General features: G+C 40.7%; 2 protein-coding genes across 4 annotated transcripts in view; one reads left to right on the top strand and one right to left on the bottom strand.

The window, feature by feature from the left end:
- The first annotated feature begins 82 nt into the window (after positions 1 to 82).
- LOC106878159 (AFG3-like protein 2) overlaps positions 83 to 19509 on the top strand; it is a 33238-nt gene continuing 13811 nt past the window's right edge. Inside the window, exons 1-3 of one of the 3 annotated variants that reach the window (XM_014927300.2) lie at positions 83 to 103; positions 18371 to 18554; positions 18924 to 19011. In XM_014927300.2, coding sequence (XP_014782786.1) covers positions 18371 to 18554; positions 18924 to 19011 — 272 coding nt within the window. In that variant the 5' untranslated portion in view covers positions 83 to 103. Of the gene's footprint in view, positions 104 to 14636; positions 15036 to 18370; positions 18555 to 18923; positions 19012 to 19509 lie in introns of those variants that run through there. The other 2 variants (XM_014927298.2, XM_014927299.2) reach the window with 2 other exon arrangements.
- On the bottom strand, positions 3789 to 14364 carry LOC106878162 (nucleolar protein 9). The gene is made up of 11 exons (XM_014927301.2): positions 13543 to 14364; positions 11995 to 12522; positions 11179 to 11280; positions 10057 to 10225; positions 8728 to 8917; positions 7779 to 7907; positions 7102 to 7221; positions 6257 to 6520; positions 5455 to 5710; positions 4113 to 4174; positions 3789 to 3919 (listed from the first exon to the last, which is right to left on the bottom strand). Exons 1-11 carry the CDS (start codon positions 13655 to 13657, stop codon positions 3848 to 3850), a joined length of 2007 nt encoding a protein of 668 aa, XP_014782787.1. The 5' UTR covers positions 13658 to 14364; the 3' UTR covers positions 3789 to 3847.

Genomic DNA, 19509 nt, shown 5'->3' with positions numbered 1-19509 from the left:
GCTTAAAATTTGGGCGCCAAAAAATTGATCGCTGAAGGACAAAACTGTCTTGCAACTGAGGTCTTATACATCCTTGGATCTCTACATCCAGTGATTTTAGTAGGTAAGTAAACGATATTGTTTTAATACGCTTTGACTTGTTTCACACAAACACTAACATGGTTTTTGTTTTGTCCAGACATCGTTACCACTTGGTTTATTATTGTTTTCAAAGGGAGACTGATGCAGTTTGTAACGAAAGGGGGCTGATGCAGTTTGTAAAGAAAGGGTCTGATGCAGTTTGTAAAGAAAGGGGGACTGATGCAGTTTAGCACCTTCAAAAGTGCATTTTTTAAAATAAAAGATAACCAAATTCCAATTAACAGATCAACAGAACTTTTCTCACGGTAAAACAAATAGTTTTTCTCTGACAGCAATTAAATTTGCCAGATGCCTTAGCCTAAGCCAAATAATGTGTTCGCCACTTGACCCTTCTATTTCATCAATAGCTAGAATAGATATCACAGACCTCCAACGAATTCTATTATTGGAGAAGTGAGTTGGTGAACACGTAGACACAGTGACCATTAGGGGATAAAAGGAGAAAGATGGTTATCAGACACAACATCCCTCCACTCTATAAACTTTTATTTGCTCAATTTCTTTTCTCTTACATCATTCTATCTTTATCTGTGGGTTACTACTTACGTCTACACACATAGAGGCCGAAATTAACTTTTCTTTTTAACTTGCAAGCTTTTCCATCTACTAGTTATACATACCAACCCGTCGTGGTTTGGGGTATATACAATGTAACAGTAAATAAATAACCTTTTCTAACCTAAACATTAACCCCTACATCTTGACCCGCAAAATTCGGATCTTGTGAATTTTCCGAAGGCCTCCCTCCACCCTTTTGGAAAAGATTTTCCCCCACAAATTTCTTTACAATCGTAACGTATGCCGTTTGAATGGTATTTCTATGAAATTTCATTGAAAAAAAAAAAACCATTTTCCTAAAAATTACGAGGGAAAAGCTCGGATCTTGTGAATTTTCCGAAGTCCTCTCTCCAACCTCCCCGTTGCTTTGCGCCCATTCTTTTCATATTCGTTTCCTACACATTGTTTTACACCCATTCAAATATTTATTTTGGATTAGAATTTTCAGAAAATCTTTGCGAATTTCTGTTCTACACACGAGATTACATACGATTCTGGTGATGGGGAGTGTGTATGTGATTTAAGGGCCAGGTAGCTTGCGGTTTTTCAGCACATCTCACGACTACCTGATACCTTACTCGTTTCTTTGCCATTCTTGCATGTCTTGATGTTTTTCTTTTCCTCTTAAACACATTTACTGCATGTATTTTAAACACTGATTTAAAAAATATATATATACGATAATGTAGAACGTCTAGGATTTATGTTGGAGGGGGGTAAAAGAATTTTCTTTTTCTTTGTATAATCGTTATGAATTCTCATGTTTAGATCAGACATTCGCAAAAGAAATTTTCTAAAACTTCCCCTAAATATCAAAAGTCAGAAGAGGTTGTATGGGGTGCTTAAACCAGGAGATAATTCTATGAAGCGGCCTTCAGATGATTTTCAAGGGGCCAAACACACTTCCCTCCTCACTTCATCCCCACCTCTTCTTCTGGCACCGATGGATAAACTTATTTTTATTACCTCCTTTTGTCCATGTTTAAGAATTCATTTCACTTTTCCTCCTCACCTTGCCTAATACTATACCTTATACTTGCCTTTATTACACCAGTCGTGCTTCTCCCTGGCACAAAAACAAACTGCATTTCATCTAGACTAACTCCCTTCCTATTTAATTGAGCTACGACCCTCCCATTAACTTCCATGTTCTCATCCAACAATTTGTCTCAGGCATCACCTTTACGTGAACAACCTCATTAGCCATGCGCATAACTAGACCACAACACAGTCTGCCAGATATTTTAAGCATCTCAGTGGTGATTCCTGGTGGCTTTCCTTCTCTTCATATCCTTAATTGCTTTATCTATCAAGCTGCTGTCCATTCGGATGGCTGCTTCCTGTTCGATCCACATTAAGCAATCTCTCTTTCTCCCATGCATTCTCTACTAAATATAGCAGCCTTTCATAGTGGTACTTCCATTCAGAGTCGCAAACTGCCAGTGAACCATCATCCATCTAAACGCATTTCTCTCCTACATTATGATTTTCTTTGACAGTCTCGTACTCTGGAATATTTCATGCCTCTGATCCTCACAGAACATTGGTAGACTTCTTTCTTTCTGCTTCTTCCCAAACTAAATATACATGCCTACTAGCTTCACTTCTAGCTACCTGACATAGCTCCCTACAATCCCCGCTCTTCCAGTCCTACCACATGTTTCTTTGCTCTTAAGGCCCCGTCAACTACACTCTTCCATCACCATGTCACCCTAAGTCTGGCTGAAACTTGGCACCAGCCACAAATTTGGTCTTTGGCCCATAACAGGCTATCTCAAAGGAATTTCCAGTCATCCTCTATGTTACATGTCTAATTCTTCCTTCTCATTAAATGCTTCAATTAGAACATCTCTAAATTTCTGGTTATTCAAAGCACCCTGGCCCCTCATTTCCAGACTGGTTTGCTTCTTGGTGTCCTAGTCCTAAATCTGAAGTCCCTAATCACCAACCCATATCGAGGAGTACATTATTCACCAGGAAAGACCTTCCATTTAAGAACAAACGTATACCCCGCTTTTCTGGTGAGAACATGGTTAATCTGGCTTGTGTGGTCACCAGAATGATATGTAATCAAGTGACCGGTTGATTTCCTGTAGTTGGTCTTGCAGATCATTAGGTCATTGGCATCAGAGACTTCCTGTAGCCCAGTTCCCTCCTCGTCTTGAGAACTGACTTCATGGATATCACTAGGATGCTGCTTAACATGTCCACTGAAATCACCAGCCACAAAGATAGAAGTCTCATATCTGCCTTCCATGAGGGTAGAAATTGGATGGTTTGACAGGCGCCTGCAAGCTAGAAAACAGCAGCACCCAGCTCTGCAATCTTTGACAAGGCTTCAATGTTTGGATGCGCTCCCTAAAGCCAGCCACTACGCAGGGTATAGCAGATGTGTTTTACATGACACTGGCACCAACGAATCAACAAGGAGCTTGCAAGACAAGACCTCCCCCACCTCAACAGAGGCGGAAGAAGTGGCGAGGGAAACAGTCTGGGGCCAAGTGATGGAGGGAAAGGGGTTAGAGGATGAAGAGAGGGACGGGACCAGATGTGTTGGTGTAGAAGAGATACTTGGCAACCCATTTAGAGAGAAAAGAGCAGCAGGGAGATGGAAAAGTTGGTGAAGATGGGTTAGGTCGCATCCTTGGGTTACGGGGAGGGGGCCATATAAGTGGCACAGAGGATTGGGTAAAGGGAGTGGGATCTGGAATGGAGGAAAGGAACGCAGTGAATGTACACAGGTAGAGGAAGGGGTTACGAGAAAGACATGTTAAGTGGGGGGGAGGGAGATTTATCAGGGACATATTGCATGGAGTAGGTTCATGAGAATGTAAAGGGGACTGTGAAAGTTAGAGGGGAGGGCGAGGTGTTAGAAAGATGATTTGTTGGGGTGAGGCCTGTTGCCAGGGACAGATTGTGTGCAGGGATACAGCCATGCCATAGATATGTGCTAGGAACCTTGGTATTATATGAAAAAGTCTTCTTAAGCCCAGTGAATTACCAATCATCTCAATCTTGTGTCATTTCCTTTGCAAAACTCCATTTTCAGAAATATTTTTCTCTAAAATTTATTAATCAAGGAAAAACAATTTTAATTAGAAATATAAATTTAATTCAAGATCATAATTTTTGTTTTAATTTCACAATTTCACTTCTCAGAACTGGAGGTTTTTAGTTTTTTGGTTTTGGGTTGACTCTTTTCTGCAGACGATTCTTCGTCCTGCAAGAGAATGGAAAGAAGCATATTAATTCATTCATTCATGACAATATATTTAAAAAAAAAAAATTCTTTATGAACAACACAAGCAGTATTAGTTCAAAATAGCAACCTGCTCATCATACTTAAAGCATATACCACTAAATTACAAGCTTTCCAAACATGACCACCATCCATAACATGATAGGCTACTTACACACTGTTCAATGTCTTCTTCCCCTTTATCTTCATTTGAAACCGTGGCAGCCTTGTTCTTGTCTGGAGACAGAAAACAAACAATTTTGAAATAAAAGCAAAACAACAAAGAAAACAGAGTGTGTGTTCATACACACACACACACACACACACATTTTCAGTTTAGGTGAAGATGTGGCTGTGTGGTAAAAAAACAAACTTGCTTCTGGGTTCAGTCCCACTGGTATCAGGACAAAATCCCTCAACATCAATAAATATTAAAAATTTTCTTTATAAAATTTCACATTTTTATTATGAAGAAAGAACAATATCCTGGGGGGGGATACTGACTGCTTGGGTGGTAGCGGCAGGGAGGGGGTGTCCCAGTACCATCCCACTGTGTGACACCTTGGGCAAGTGCCTTCTACTTTAGTCCCAGGCCAATCAAAGCCTTGTGAGTGGATCTGTGTGACTGTGTGGTTGACATCCACTACCACTTGATAACTGATGTTGGTGTGTTTATGACCCCCATAACTTAGCGGTTCAGCAGAAGAGACTGACAGAATGAGCACCACCTTGAAGAACCTGATACTTATTTTATCTGTCTCTTTTGCTGAACTGTTAAGTTATGGGGATGTAAACACACCAACACTGATGGTCAAGAGATGGTGGAGGAAAAAAGACAAAGAGAAAAACACACACACGCACACATCATCATTATCATCTAGTGTTTTAAATCCAGGTTTTGTCCCCGTTAATGGGGGGTGGCCAGATCTACCTCAAAGCCATAGCAATCCCAGGTAGGCAGGTGCAGCTCACCCCAAACTTTGGGCTGGCTGGTGCCCATTCTCTTTTGCTATCATGAGGCATTTTTGGAGCTGGATTTTCTACGGGCAGCATGCCCCCACTTACCCACAACCTGAGTTTCTAGAGACGAGTGGTCCCAAGACCAAGGCTTCTACCATGATTTTTAAGAAATGTGGTGGCAAGCTAGTTCAGCAAATACTTAGATATTGTATCGTTAATTCAACTTGTCTCTTTATTGCCCACAAGGGGCTAAACATAGAGGGGACAAACAAGGGCAGACAACGGAATTAAGTCGATTACATCGACTCCAGTGCGTAACTGGTACTTAATTTATCGACCCCGAAAGGATGAAAGGCAAAGTCGACCTCGGCGAAATTTGAACTCAGAACGTAACAGCAGACGAAATACCACGAAGCATTTCGCCCGACATGCTAACGTTTCTGCTAGCTCGCCGCCTTCAACGGTTGTATCGTTAATTCAACTGGAACACTGTGCACATCCATGTGCAATGTGCAATGTTTTTACTGAACCCCCATCATGGACACAACCCCACTTACCTAAGATATCAGCAAAGACTTTCCGTTTCTTGGCTTTTGAACTCTGACTCATCCGCCACCGCTTGTTGCTGTTGAGGAATAAATGGAGCTGGAAGTTGTGAAAGACGAAGGCCCCATACCAGTGCTTGCGTAGGTGGATGCTCTGCTTAGACAGTATCCTGGCAACCCGGACCCTCTGATCAATGTTGAAGTTGGGCCACATCGACTGACATGTTCGGCTGCCAAATTTGGAACAAGCCATCCTCAACAGTAGGGGCTAATCGCAAAATGAGATTTAAAAAAGGAAAAGAAAAACAAAGAAATGGTTAGTTAACTGTTTGACCCCCTTAAATAGGAGTTTGCTTACTGAAATGTTTACAGTTTATATTATCTGGGGTCAAATTATTATGGGAATTGGCAGTAGCGCAGAAAAGTCTCAGTTTATTTCTGTTTTATTCTTTTAATGCAAATAGTAATTTGTGTTAAAAAGAATGTCATGCAAAAGTGCTCATTTATTCGTTGTTGTTGGCACTCCACCGCTTACGACGTTGAGGGTTCCAGTCGATCCGATCAACGGAACAACCAGCTCGTGTAATTAATGTGCAAGTGGCTGAGTACTCCACAGACACGTGTACCCTTAATGTAGTTCTCGGGGGATATTCAGCGTGACACAGACTGTGACAAGGCTGACCCCTTTGAATTACAGGTACAACAGAAACAGGAAGTAAGAGAGAGAGAGAGAGAGAAAGTTGTGGTGGAAGAGTACAGCAGGGTTCGCCAGGGTTGCTTCTAATAATTCAAAGAAAAAAAGAGAAGAACTCACGTGAAACACATTGAGCAAATCGTCTTTGTCCTTGTCTGAGACAGAAGCGCTTTCAAAGAACTGTTTCATTATATGTTGCCCATGAAAGTCACAAGCTATATCTAGGAGGATCTCAGCGGAGAGACTGAGGAAACTGGAGACGATGATTTGCGGACTGGAGAACCTGAGTAACGTCTGGACTAACATTGATCCGTGGATATCAATTGGGTTGGGGAGACTTGACTGCTGGCTTCCACTCGTGCTGCTGTCGGGTGTCTCCGTAACCTGAAAAGAAAATATGCACACATCATCATCATAATGTCCACTTTACAATACTATTTCAGAAAGAGCAGCTTTTGTCCAGGAAAAATCCCTTTACGAACATTTTGTGTTAAAAAAAAAAACACAACATCCTTTAGAGTTGAGTGAAATGAAATCAGCCCCGAAACGATGAGGACAAGGGCAGATATGCTCCTGTCTTTCTCACCCTTTCCCCACTTCCTCTTCACTTCGGTCACCTTCAACGTTACTACTTTACATGACTCGACCACTTTTTACCAGTTCTCTTAGTGGTGATGCTACAGTGGTTGTGTTGTTGCATTGGTATGGAATAAAGGCATTAACTCTTTAGTGTTTAAACCAGCTGTATCCGGCCCAAATATTCAACACATTTTATGCTCAAACTGGCCAGAACCAGCCTCTCACGCCTACCCTGCAATGTCATTCTAAAAATAAGCAATTACATCTTTCCTATCTTGAAGCTGCAAAATAATATCAGATAAATTTTTTTAAATGTGAATAAATAAGGATTACTTTTGACAAATTAATCTGAACACTAAAGGGTTAAGATTATTGGCAATACTTACGGTGTTGGTGTCAGCGTTGTCAGAACTGAAGTATCTGTCGTGGGTTTTCATGACCAACAAAAGCAGGACAAAATCTTTTCTCCTTTCTTCCTCAGAGCAGTGAAATGCATTCATTAAGGACTGCAAAAGAAAACAGAACAAAGTGAATAAGAAAGAGAGAGACAGACAAAATTGGAGGTTGTGGTGTCACTTTGATGTTGTGGTTATCCCAGCCAAATGGTTTGTAGCTAATTTGGTTGTTTTAGATTATTTACAAGAGTCAGCTGGAAAGTTCATAGACTGACCAAGATAAATCTCATGCAATGTGACCAAATGACGTTAATTTTTCAATATACATATACACACACATATATATATATATATGGGATGAGTTACTGAAGCAGAAATATTGTTATAGCAAATATTCCGCTCAATACCATAGGTGCTTCACCCTAACCACTTGAGCAATGTCCCTTAGTGGCTGATGATATGTGCATCTTTGATGACGAGCAGGAGTAGTGGGGGGGGGGAGCATCATTGCTACGTATCGAGAGGGATAAATAAATATTGTAACAAAAGCAAAGTTTGAGGCAAATATTATCCATTTTTATACTTTCTAGGGGTCAGCAAATGGGAAAAAAACAGCTGCTGGCCAAGGAGAAAAAGGCCGTTACAGGGTGTGATGATATTTTACTCACATTAACAAATTTCTTCTGTTTGCAACCAAATTTTTGGCAGATGTTTGCCAAACTTTTGATGACTCCCATTTGATTAAGTGCCAGGATGTCTTCAATGTAGGGTTCCAGCTCAGCATAGATCACCTTCAGCTGCAATGATTAATTAATAAATTATCGTTAATTAGTTAATAAATAAAGTAACAAAAATTTTCAAATAGGAGCAAGCATGGTTATGTGGTTAAGATGTTTGCTCCTCAGCTGAGAAAATCTGGTAAATACTCATAGAAGATAGAAAAATATAGCGAGGAAACCGCGATCCTATGACCACGTGTCCGCTGCCCTAACCACTGGGCCATTGCACCTCCACCCCCCCTCAAATACCAAACGGCTAAATAACGAGGGTATAAACAAACCAACACTACGACGACATCCATATGAAAGTTGGCTGTTGGCAAATTTCTTGTCTCATAAGAGTAAATACACAATCTTTCTGCTGTTTTCATAGGTTTACTGCGTTTGAAATTTACTTTCTTTACCGTCGACTTCAAAGCTAAATAATAGTTTTTTCGAATGCGGCAACAGTTTGTAAAGAAACTTTGAAAGCATTAAATGTGTTTGGTATTTTACAGAGAAGACAGGAAATTTCGAACACAGTAAAGGTGTGAAAACAGCAGAAAGACTGAATATTTACCCATAGAAGACGGGAAAATAAGTTGCCAGCAGTTGTCTTCACGTTTATGTTTGTACCTGTGTTGAGAGACATCACAACTGGTGTTGGTTTGTTTGTGCCCTCGTAACTTAGCAGTTTGGTAAACAAGACCAGCAGAATAAGTACCAGGCTTTAAAGAACAAAAATAAGTATCGGTGTTGATTTTGTTTGACTAAAATAACTCTTCGAAGCAGTGCTCCAGCATGGCTGAAAGAGAAAGAAATGATAAAGAATTGCCTGTTGTTCGGTCAGGTGACTCACCATGCCTTTGTTGACACAGCGGTCAATGACGTGATGAAGGACGTAGCTGGACGCACCGTTGACGGCGTAAGCTACCAGCCGCTCCTTGAAGGAACATTCGTACCACGTCAGGTAGACATTGTTCGTACAGCTTCGTAACAGCTCCTCAGCAAGATAACTGGCCACAGGATTCATCATCAGATCTGGCAACCTGCAAATAGATCATCATCATCATCATCATCGTCACAACCACTACCACCATCATCACCACAATTGTTTTATAATCATCATCATCATCAGCCCTACCATCACCAAGACCATTTCTTAGATGCCGTCTGTGTGTGTGGTTAGAATGCCACATGATAGAATCACAAGCCCTTTCCTTCAAGCTGGGCCAACCAGCAGCAGACCTGGGGGTAGACCAAGAACGACATGGTTGGATAATTATCCAAAGTCTCAAGGAGTTTCTCCAGGTCAAGCTGCTACCTCTTGACATTGAGAGGTCACAGCTCTGGTACCATGGAGCTGTGATTAGAATGTCACAGGAAGGATTCATAGGACAGACTCTGAAACCCAGCCAACTGACAGGAGACCCCGGGGTAGACCAAGAACTAAGTGGGCGGATAACATCCATAGTCTCAGGAAGTCTCTGCAGGTTGGGCCCCAACTTCTGTGCTGCATTGAGAAGTCACAGCTCTGGGTCTACAGACGTGAGGTTAGAATGTCACAGGAACGGAATCACAAGAACCCTAAGGGCAGACCAAGAATGGTCATCATCGTAGGGAGTCTCGTTAGGTCAAGCCTCGAGTTGTCCACACTGAGCAGTTACAGATGTGGTGCTGGAGAAAAGGGATTAGAATCGAAAAACCAATTCTTCATGAGGAACCAACTGGCAGAAAGCCTATTGCGCCCTAGGAATAAGCTAGGGACAAGATGGTTGATTTCGCCTTTTATCCTTTCAAAGTCAATAAAATTAGTACCAGCCAAGCACTGGGGGTGGGTGGGGGTGATGTAATCGAATTACCAACCTCACCCAAAATTGCAGGCCTTGTGCCAAAGTCTGAAACACTTGTCAAGGAGCTGTCAATAGGGATCTCAGTCCACAAGGCGGCGAGCTGGCAGAAACGTTAGCACGCCGGGCGAAATGCTTGGCGGTATTTCGTCTGCCGCTACGTTCTGAGTTCAAATTCTGCCAAGGTCGACTTTGCCTTTCATCCTTTCGGGGTCGATTAAATAAGTACCAGTTACACACTGGGGTCGATATAATCGACTTAATCCGTTTGTCTCCTATGTGTGTAGCCCCTTGTGGGTAGTAAAGAAATAACACAGTATCAAGGGACGATAGCTTACCTGGAGGGATCTATAAGTGCCGTGTCCGGATCGATGGGGGGAATGTCTAGAAATCCACACAATTTGATGATTCTGCTACACAGTTTTTTACCAACGTCCTGATCCAGTTCCATCGTGAGATGCACTAAAACCTGAATGACTGGATTGGCTAATTCGTGTGTGAAAAATGCTTGAAAAGAAAATTAGAAAAAAGGGGGGGCTTAGCAGAGGAAAACATCGAATTGAGGTGGGGGGGTGGGTACATTGAAACAGAATATGGTACTGTGGTACATTAGACAGACGATAAGGATGTAAGTAGGTTGCTTCCGGGTTCAGTCCTACTATAGCCTTGTGAGTGGATTTGGTAGACGGAAACTGAAAGAAGCCCGTCGTATATGTATGTGTGTATATATATATATATATATAAATTTAACAGAATGAGATAAAAGTCCAAGGCTGTGAAAGATTTCAGAACATTTATAAAGAGAAGGTCTTACAGCTGTTTCCGGGATATTTTATATATCCCTTCATTGGAGACGGTGCGAGAAAATTATATAATGTGTGTATACATTATATACATTGCTAAAAGCAACAGTAACATCCACCCCTAGGGGTCAGCCACACTTAAGTGGCAATATACTACACTTTATCGTGCAGCTATTGTTAATACTTCATTTAGAGAATTAACATATATATATATAGTTTTAGGGAAAAGAACCAAGTTTCATGAACTCATCGATGAAAATCCACTATCACATATAGAAAAATTAATAATTAAAAGCACAATAAATGAGTATATATGTAAAGCTCAATTTAATTTTAATTTTTTATAAATTGATTTTAATTGAGTTTTTACCTGTAATTTTGGATTTTGTCCCTAATATTATTATATATATATGCATGTATGTGTGTGTATATGTTTGTCCCCCAAACATTGCTTGACAATCAATGCTGGTGTGTTTACGTCCCCGTAACTTAGCAGTTCGGCAAAAGAGACCAACAGAACAAGTACTAGGCTTACAAAGAATAAGCTCAGGGGTTGATTTGTTTTACTAAAGGTGGTGCTCCAGCATGGCCGCAGTCAAATGACTGAAACAAGTAAAAGAATAACTATACACTCTCAAACAGGGTATATATACTTACAGTATATGTTCTCCAATGCGCAAATATGTTTCGATATTTTTAAAAAACATTTTATGAAATTCTCGTCATCATCTGCAATTTTCAGTTGGAAATCTTTTGCGTCTGAAATTTATGAAAAGGCTTATGAGCATTCGAGCATTGTCCCTCGTTCGTTAATATTGATTAATCACCAACAGCATTATTGTCATTTAATATTTGTATTCTATGAGCTGGGGGTTGGTCTGGAAGTAAAGGATTACGAAGAAAACAAAGATATGCAGAAATGAGAAGAGAACTAAGGTAAAATGAACACCTGGCTAAACACAGAAAGGTAGTATCCTTCAGTTGCTCAATGTATGGTAAGCCTTACCTTGCTAAAGATGGCTTAACTTCAGCCAGAGGGGAAGCAGATAAGAAGAAATTTGCCAATGTTCTGCGCCATAAGGACCAGAGTCTTGAAGTGTTTTGAATTGCAAGAACAGTGTGTGAGAGAAAATTGTGATGTCATAGGAGAGAAATGAGTCTGCCTGGACGATGGCTCAATTGCATTTAATGATGCTGCAGAGAGAGAGACTTGGAGATGCCACTATAAATGGGTGCTAAATGAAGAGAATGAATAGGAGATACAGAGTCTGTCAAATGTCAACCCAACAGAGGGAAGGTTGGTGAATAAAAGACAGGATGGTCATGGCTGGGCCAATTTTTTTATCAAAGGTCTCTGCTAGATTGGGAGCAACGCAGGGCTAAGCATCAAGGGCATATTAGATAACAAAAAAAGGACACATTATATAATGTAGTCCTAGATACACTATGTGTGAATAAAAATTTTAAATTTACCTTTTTGAAACTTATGTCCCTTGGTGGTGGTCGTATCTTTCACCGATTTATTGGCCAAGACATGAAGTGAGACACGGACGATGTGACTGGCATAGACATCGGTAATGAATGTCTCGATGTTGTCATCAAGGAACTCACAGAACTGTAGAAACGATTCACGTGCTGACACCGATTCCTTTTTTGACCCTGCCTTCTTCTTGCATTTTATCTTACCACCACCACCATCGTCATCACCGACAGCGTCGTCTTCTGCATAGCTCTTGATCTCCTCTTCGTCGTCGACGTGGAGCTCTGCCGGGTCAACATCAAATGTGGCCGGCAGCAACAGGAGGGTTTTATGCAGGACGTGGCTTGCACAACGGTCGGTGCAGAACTCCATCCAATTGGAGCGTATCATCTCCCACATAAAAAACAGATGCTTTGGCTCAGCACTCTTCAAGAATGTCTCCACATAGTGACTTACAGTCTGGTTCTGGCACACACTGAGTTCTGTCTTCAACTGGCGGAGGACATTGAGCAAGAAAATACCTAAAAAGACAAGATTATTTACATAATTATACACACACACATAGGCGCAGGAGTGGCTGTGTGGTAAGTAGCTTGCTTAACAAACCACATGGTTCCGGGTTCAGTCCCACTGCATGGCACCTTGGGCAAGTGTGTCTTCTACTATAGCCTCGGGCTGACCAAAGCCTTGTGAGTGGATTTGGTAGACGGAAACTGAAAGAAGCCCGTCGTTTATATTTTTGCTCAAAGTCAAAAATGCAGTAAAAACACCTGGTTTTGCCCCATCCCAATACATATGTCTGGGGTCAATTTGTTCAACTAAAACCCTTCAAGATGGTATTGCACCGTGGCCGCAGTGATGTAAACAAGTAGACGATAGGACGCAATAACAATTGTATTAATCCTTTCTACAAGGCTTCGCATTTTGGAGAGGGGAGGTGCTTATCGACCCAGTACATGACTGGTACTCATTATATCGAGCCCAAAAGGATAAAAGGCAAAGTCGACTTGGGACGGAATTTGAACTTAGATCATAAAGACGGAAGAAATACTGGGAACCATTTTGTCCGGCGTGCTAATGATTCTGCCAGCTCACCGAATTATACACACATAATAATAATAATAATACGCAAAACACCTTCATTACAGTAACCATAAGAGCATCACAGCAAACCACAGCACATACCCAAGGCACACAGACCTACGCTCGGTAGTGAAGTGAAAGCACGATATGAAAATAAAACTACCGAACAACAATAATAATACTTTCTGCTATCGGCACATGGGTTATGAACCCCAGCACTTGGACTGGTACTTAGTTTATCGACATCGGAAGGATAAAAGGTAAAGTCGGCATCGACGAAAACTGAACTCAGTACGTTAAGTCGGAAGAAATGCAGTTGATCGTTTTATCCGGCGTGATCACGATTCGGTAGACATTGGAATTAGACACTAAGGGAAAACGGATGCACCACAAAGAGAAAGAATAAAGAATGAATGAAAGAGAGAACGAAAGAAAATGAACGAAGGCCTCACACTTACTTTTGTTTTCGGCACAGGTTTCCTGTCTGAAACTGTTGATAGCCCTTTTATAATAAGACAACGACGCTTTCTGAGACATCGACGCTTTCTGAGACATCGACGCTTTCTTGATCATGTTATCGATTGTTGTGGCTTCCTGATGGCGATGTTGTTTATTTATAATATGTAGGGGCGCAAAATTATAGCCGCCGTTGAGGACGTACTATCTGCATGTGCGCAAGGGACTTGCCTTTCCGGAAGCCCCTCGAGTGCGCATGCGTAGTAAAACTAGTAATCAAAGAGTTTGTTTCACTTTCTAAACCTCTTGAGCACTACACCTTCGGCGTGACATCTTGCTCCTCAACGAGGCACTCTTCACCACGATGCCATCGATTTGATAGCTACTTGCTCGTCTGGCATACATCAAGGAAGCTCTTAACCTTCCGATACCAAATAAAAATCAATCAGCGGCTGCTAAGCTGAATAACACGGGATCATCATCAAAAATACAACTTATTTTTATTATGTTGTTAATTGTTCTACTGTTTCTTCATATATAATTATGTTGAAAGGTGATAGAGAGAGACTAATGTCTCTATTGCAACTATCAACCTTTTACAAATCAAATAGAGTCCTGTTTTCTGTTCTGTTGATAAGGTGCAATCACAGTCGAATTAAATGGAGAAATAGACATGCTGTCTTTATTATTATTATTATCTGCTACAGAATGCTATATGTATGTATAGATGTGTGTGTGTGTGTTTATTTATGTACAGTAAGAGTGACACGATTAATAGCTTTCGACATGTGCGGTACTACTAAAGCAGAGTTGTTCCCAACGTGCAGTCGCGCGTCCGCGCTAGCTAGTCGTGAGTAGTCGATCCTACAACAAGTGCGCGCGTGTGTGAGTGCAGGTATGCAAATGAATACATGTGCGCGTGCGCGCTTGTGCAAATTAGTAAATAAATAAATATGTGTTATCTTTATTCGATTTGTTTGTTTTTTTTTTATTATTCTCACCTCACAGAACTTTTCGTTTTAACTTTTTCTTTCTTCTCCCCCGTCGCCTCGAAATACGAAATAACCACCGACACAAACGACCAATTCAACGCCTAGCTCTACATTACGAACACACACACACACGGCATGTCTTAACTCAAACATCACTCACACTCAGAGAGAAAAGCACATCGCAAGCCGTCATGATTATATAAGACTCAAGGACAGTCTGGCTTCTTCTGTGAAATATCGACAAACATCACAGAGAGAAAGAGAGGCTGTTGGATCGTCTTCACGGTAGTACATAACCCGGCATACACACATGGTTTACCCTTACATTGGTCTATTACCTGGTCGTCTCGCTGCCCTTACCAGGAGGGTTTCACTCCAGTCTGTCTCCTCCGGCCGCAAGGTCAGTCGATCGCTTTTTGTCTCGGTTTCTGGTTGGATTTTTTGGATCGCTGAGTCTGTGTAGGACTGTTTATGTGTTTAGGAGGCTCGCTCATGATGAATCGGTACATCTATTATATACCCATACACGTGTGTGTATATATATATATACAGTGCATTATGTATAATGTTTATTTATGATGTGTGTATCGAAAGATCGCCATATCATCTTTCAAATAGATTACATGTTTGTGTATAAATGTATGTTGGTAGGTGTTTTTGTGTGTATATATATATGTTTGTGTACATAAGTGCGTATGTATACGCTTGTGTATATATAAATGTGTGTATATGTTAGACATAATGTACATATGTATATGATCGTTCATTATGCATATATATATAAATGCATGTGTCCATGTATATGTACGTGTGCGTATATTCGGGTATGTATATATATATCAATGTACGTATATATATATTCATACATATATATACATCATGTATATGTGTACACGTGTGTATGTATGTATATATGTGTATATGATCCGTTTGTGTGGAGTTTGTATATATATATATAGACATATACACATAAGTATGTCCTCTGTATTCAACCAAACGCATGCCTAATTTTGTGTATAACACCTTATATACACACAGGGTTAGAATTATATTAATGTTTCTCTTAATTTTTGCAATTACTTCGATTTTTCGGTTTGATCGCCGTCCTCATATGTTGACGGTTAAAGGCAGCAGCCAAATTACCCTCAGAATTATAGTCACAATTTATTGACTTTAAAAAAATCATGATGCAACACACACGGGCAATACGATCATCTGTTTACAAAAAGATTAATAAAACGGGATGGGCATAGCCGGAATGCCGTGCCCTCAGGGTCATTCGATTATAGCAGAATATAGCTGAATCTCATGCAGTTTCAACTGACCACTGACCTCTTTATATATTTTGTATATATATCCTTGATCTTGATCTCTTTCTCTCTCTCTCTCTACACACACACACACACATATATATATATATATAATTATATATATATATATAGAGAGAGAGAGAGAGATGGGGTAGTATGAGTGAATGGTGTATAAACCAGTATGTATAATTACATCTCTACCTTTGTATGTGTGTGTGGATGCAGGCATAGTCGAGTGGTAAAGGAATTCGTTTCACAACAAGAAACATCGGGTTCGGTCCCACTTCATGGTACCCTGTCTGCTAGACCTACCTTAATTAAACTTACCCTCTATCATCTTTGAAAGTGAAAGGACACTTGTGTGATAGACCCCACCACCACCATCTTATGCAATAACTTCGTCTGCTAGAAGAAGCCCCTAAATCTACCTCGTTTTAATTCACCCTCTACTTTCTTTGCGCAGGGAAGGACAGGGACTTTGGTATGTCTACGATAATAGAATGAAAGAGGAATGAATGGTTCTTACGGTCAAGCTTATATAATGTGTGCGTGTGTACATGCACACGTTATATAAGCACATGGTGTACTAAAACAACGCATGTGTGTGTGTATAACATATATATATATATGTAATATATTTTTTAATTTTTTACTTATTTGTCATTAGACTGCGCCCATGCTGGGGCACCACCTTCAATTTTTGGTCGAATGAATCGACCTTAGTACTTATTTTTTAAGCCTGGTACTTATTCTATCGGTCACTTTTGCCGAACCGCTAAGTTACGGTTGTAATGGGTGGGGAGACAAACACAAAGACACATATATATATATATATATATTAAATAAGACGGGCTTCTTTCAAGTTTCTGCCTACCAAATCCACTCACAAGGCTTTGATCGGCCCAAGGCTAAAGTAAAAGGCACTTGCCCAAGGTACCGCGCAGTAGGACTGAAGCCAGACTGAACTCCAACCAGGCCCTTTGCAATACTCTTAAAGCCAAGAACTTTACAGTACCTCCTGTATGTATGTGTGTGTGTGTGTGTGTATATATATATATATATATATATATATATATACACACACACACACACAATGTGCTGCTTTCGTTTTTCATCTAAATCTTTGGTCAGCCTGGAGCTTGAGTAGAAAACACTTGTTCTGAGTACCATGGAGTGGGATTGAACTGAAGACTACATGGTTTGAAAGTGATCCTATTAATCACCCTGTCATGCCTACACCTTCTAAATAATAACTGCCTGGAATTTTGGGGAAGTGGGCAGGTCAATTGCATCGACTCCAGTACTTAATTTATTGACCCAGAAAGGATGAAGGTCAAAGTTGACCCTAGTGGAATTTGAACTCAGAACATAGCAGCAGATGAAATATCGATAAGCATTTTGCCCAGCGTGCTACCGATTCTGCCAGCTCACCACTTCAATAATAATAATAATTATGATAATTAATAATTTGATAAACATTTGACTATATACTCGTTAAATCTGTTGTGATTAGAGAGATTAACTCGGAAAATTATCAAAGACATTACAAAGAATTACTTAAATCCAAAATAGATTTCCTAAGCCACAGTGGCTGAAGTTGTTGCTATAATAACATCAGAGGCCATCGTCATAGCAATTTCTGTGCCCCATGCTGGGAACATCTTTGGTGAAACTGATAGTTGTCCTCACCATTCTGTTTGACAGCAGCTGGAATAAAAAGAGACAAAAAGTCCGGAAGGTATAAGCATGGCTGAGCACTTAAGCTGCTTACTTAGCAACCATGGGGTTATGGATTCAGTTCCAACGAGTAGCGTCTTGGGAAAATGTCTTCTGCTATAGCCTCAGGCTCACCAATGCCTTGAGAGGGAATTTGGTAGATGGAAAGTACATGAAACCTATTGTGTGTGTGTGTGTGTGTACATACACACTAGCCAAATCAACTACATCCTTGCCAGAAAAAGGGAAAGAGAACTGCTTATAAATGCGAAAACCTCCCCAGGCAAAGAATGTACCCCTCAACATAGATTAGTGGTTAGTGACTTCGGGATCGGGGCTAACCATAACAGACAGAAAATTTGTAGCTAATTCTTCATCAGTCAACATCCAAAAGATCCTTACAATGTTGTGCTTTTACCGTTGATGATGTTAACTTTTGGTGGTGCCAGTGGGGAAAAGCCACTGGAGGTAGCTAACGAATATACAGGACAATGATGAAAACAAAGGCGACATAATAAAAGCATACATATACAACAAAAAAGCCGTGCGATCTCAAGACAGACAGATATGGAGCAACGCAAAGGAGAATGAAAATGTCCTGTGGGGCTGGAGACAAGAGAAGGACAGACAGAAATTGAGAACGAAGACAGGATTAAAGTATTAGGGAGAGAAAGAGAGTGGGACGAAGGCAAAAGAGAAGGAAACAGAAATGGATGTCGCACAAAAAATATTCCCAGAATGTTTTACAAATGGGTACATCTGCATGTCTATATATGTGTATATATATGTTTCTATAACTTCTTGTATTGCAGATGTCACATATATACCTCACCTCCAAACATATAGCGGCCCCTCCACGGTCTTTGTGGTCCCTCCTCAAGGATTGGGCCCTGTTACGCAACAGCAATGTACCAAAAGGGTTTGAGAAATATTTCCCTGGTGCCAAGAAGACCCCAGAACCCAAAGGGACTTCAGCGAGTGGTTCCAAACCAAAAGGTAAGGGTTTTTTTAAAATTTTGTTTTTTTATGGGAGGAGGAGGAGGAGGTGTTCTCTTTCTTTTAAACCCTTTCTTCTTCCTCCTCCTTTTCTTTCCCCTCAGCCTTTTTCTCTCTTCCTCCCTCCTCCTCCACTCCCTTCTCTCTCCTCATCCTTCTTTACCTTCTTCCAATTCTCCTTGTCCTTTCCCTTCTTTCTTCATCACTCCCCTTCTCCCTCAGCCTTCTCCTCCTCTTCCTCTTCCGCCCCCTCATCCACTCATCCCCTCTCCTCCTCCTCCTCCCTCTCCTTCTTCCTCTTCCTCCTCACCATCTTCGTCGTCGTTTGTCACACCATCACCATTCTTATTTTCTTCCCCCCTCTACCAGAAACCCGCAAGATGCCTCCCCCACCATTCAAGCCATCCGGAGGCTCACCAGGCGACAAAAAGATGGAGTTCTCCTTCAGTTTCAGCAAGTAAGTTCCCTATTGACTTATTTTCACCAGTGGTGGTTATTGCTGTTGATTGTCACCATCACCTCACACACATTTTAGATTTTTAGTTCTTGTAACTGTGGCCATCCTGTCTTTCATTTAGGCATAGTGTATCTAAGACTACATTATCTAATGTGTCCTGTGTTTTGAATTCAGAACATAAACTGCAAGAAATATCACAAAACATTCTCTCTGGTGTATTAAGGAACTATTCTGCCTTTTTGCCATCTTTAACCCATCAGCATTTCAACTGGCCATGTCCGGCCAAGATAATCTCCTTGTTTTATGTTCTAATCATCCAGATCTGATCTCTCAAACCCACCCTACAATGTCATTCTAAAAATGCAGCTATCACATTATCAAAATCTGAAAGCTACAAGATAATGCCTAATTAATTTAAAACTGTGAATAAAGGAGTATAACATTTAATCCGGATGCTTAAGGATTAATAAAGATAGTTTCTAATCTTTGATGTAATCC

This window comes from Octopus bimaculoides, chromosome 30 (assembly GCF_001194135.2).
Source record: "Octopus bimaculoides isolate UCB-OBI-ISO-001 chromosome 30, ASM119413v2, whole genome shotgun sequence".
In the NCBI taxonomy this organism is placed as follows: Eukaryota; Metazoa; Mollusca; class Cephalopoda; order Octopoda; family Octopodidae; genus Octopus; species Octopus bimaculoides.
The sequence above is the reverse complement of the archived record's forward strand: the minus strand, read 5'-3'. Positions and strand labels throughout refer to the sequence as shown.

Bases quoted from the DNA above. Each gene is read 5' to 3' on its own strand.
- LOC106878162 (XM_014927301.2), bottom strand. From the start codon at position 13,657: ATGATCAAGAAAGCGTCGATGTCTCAGAAAGCGTCGATGTCTCAGAAA. The intron at 11,281-11,994 runs GTAAATTTAAAA...CATAAATTTCAG, and splicing joins GGGACATAAGTTTCAAAAAG to ACGCAAAAGATTTCCAACTG. The intron at 6,521-7,101 runs GTAAGTATTGCC...TTTTCTTTTCAG, and splicing joins ACAACGCTGACACCAACACC to GTTACGGAGACACCCGACAG.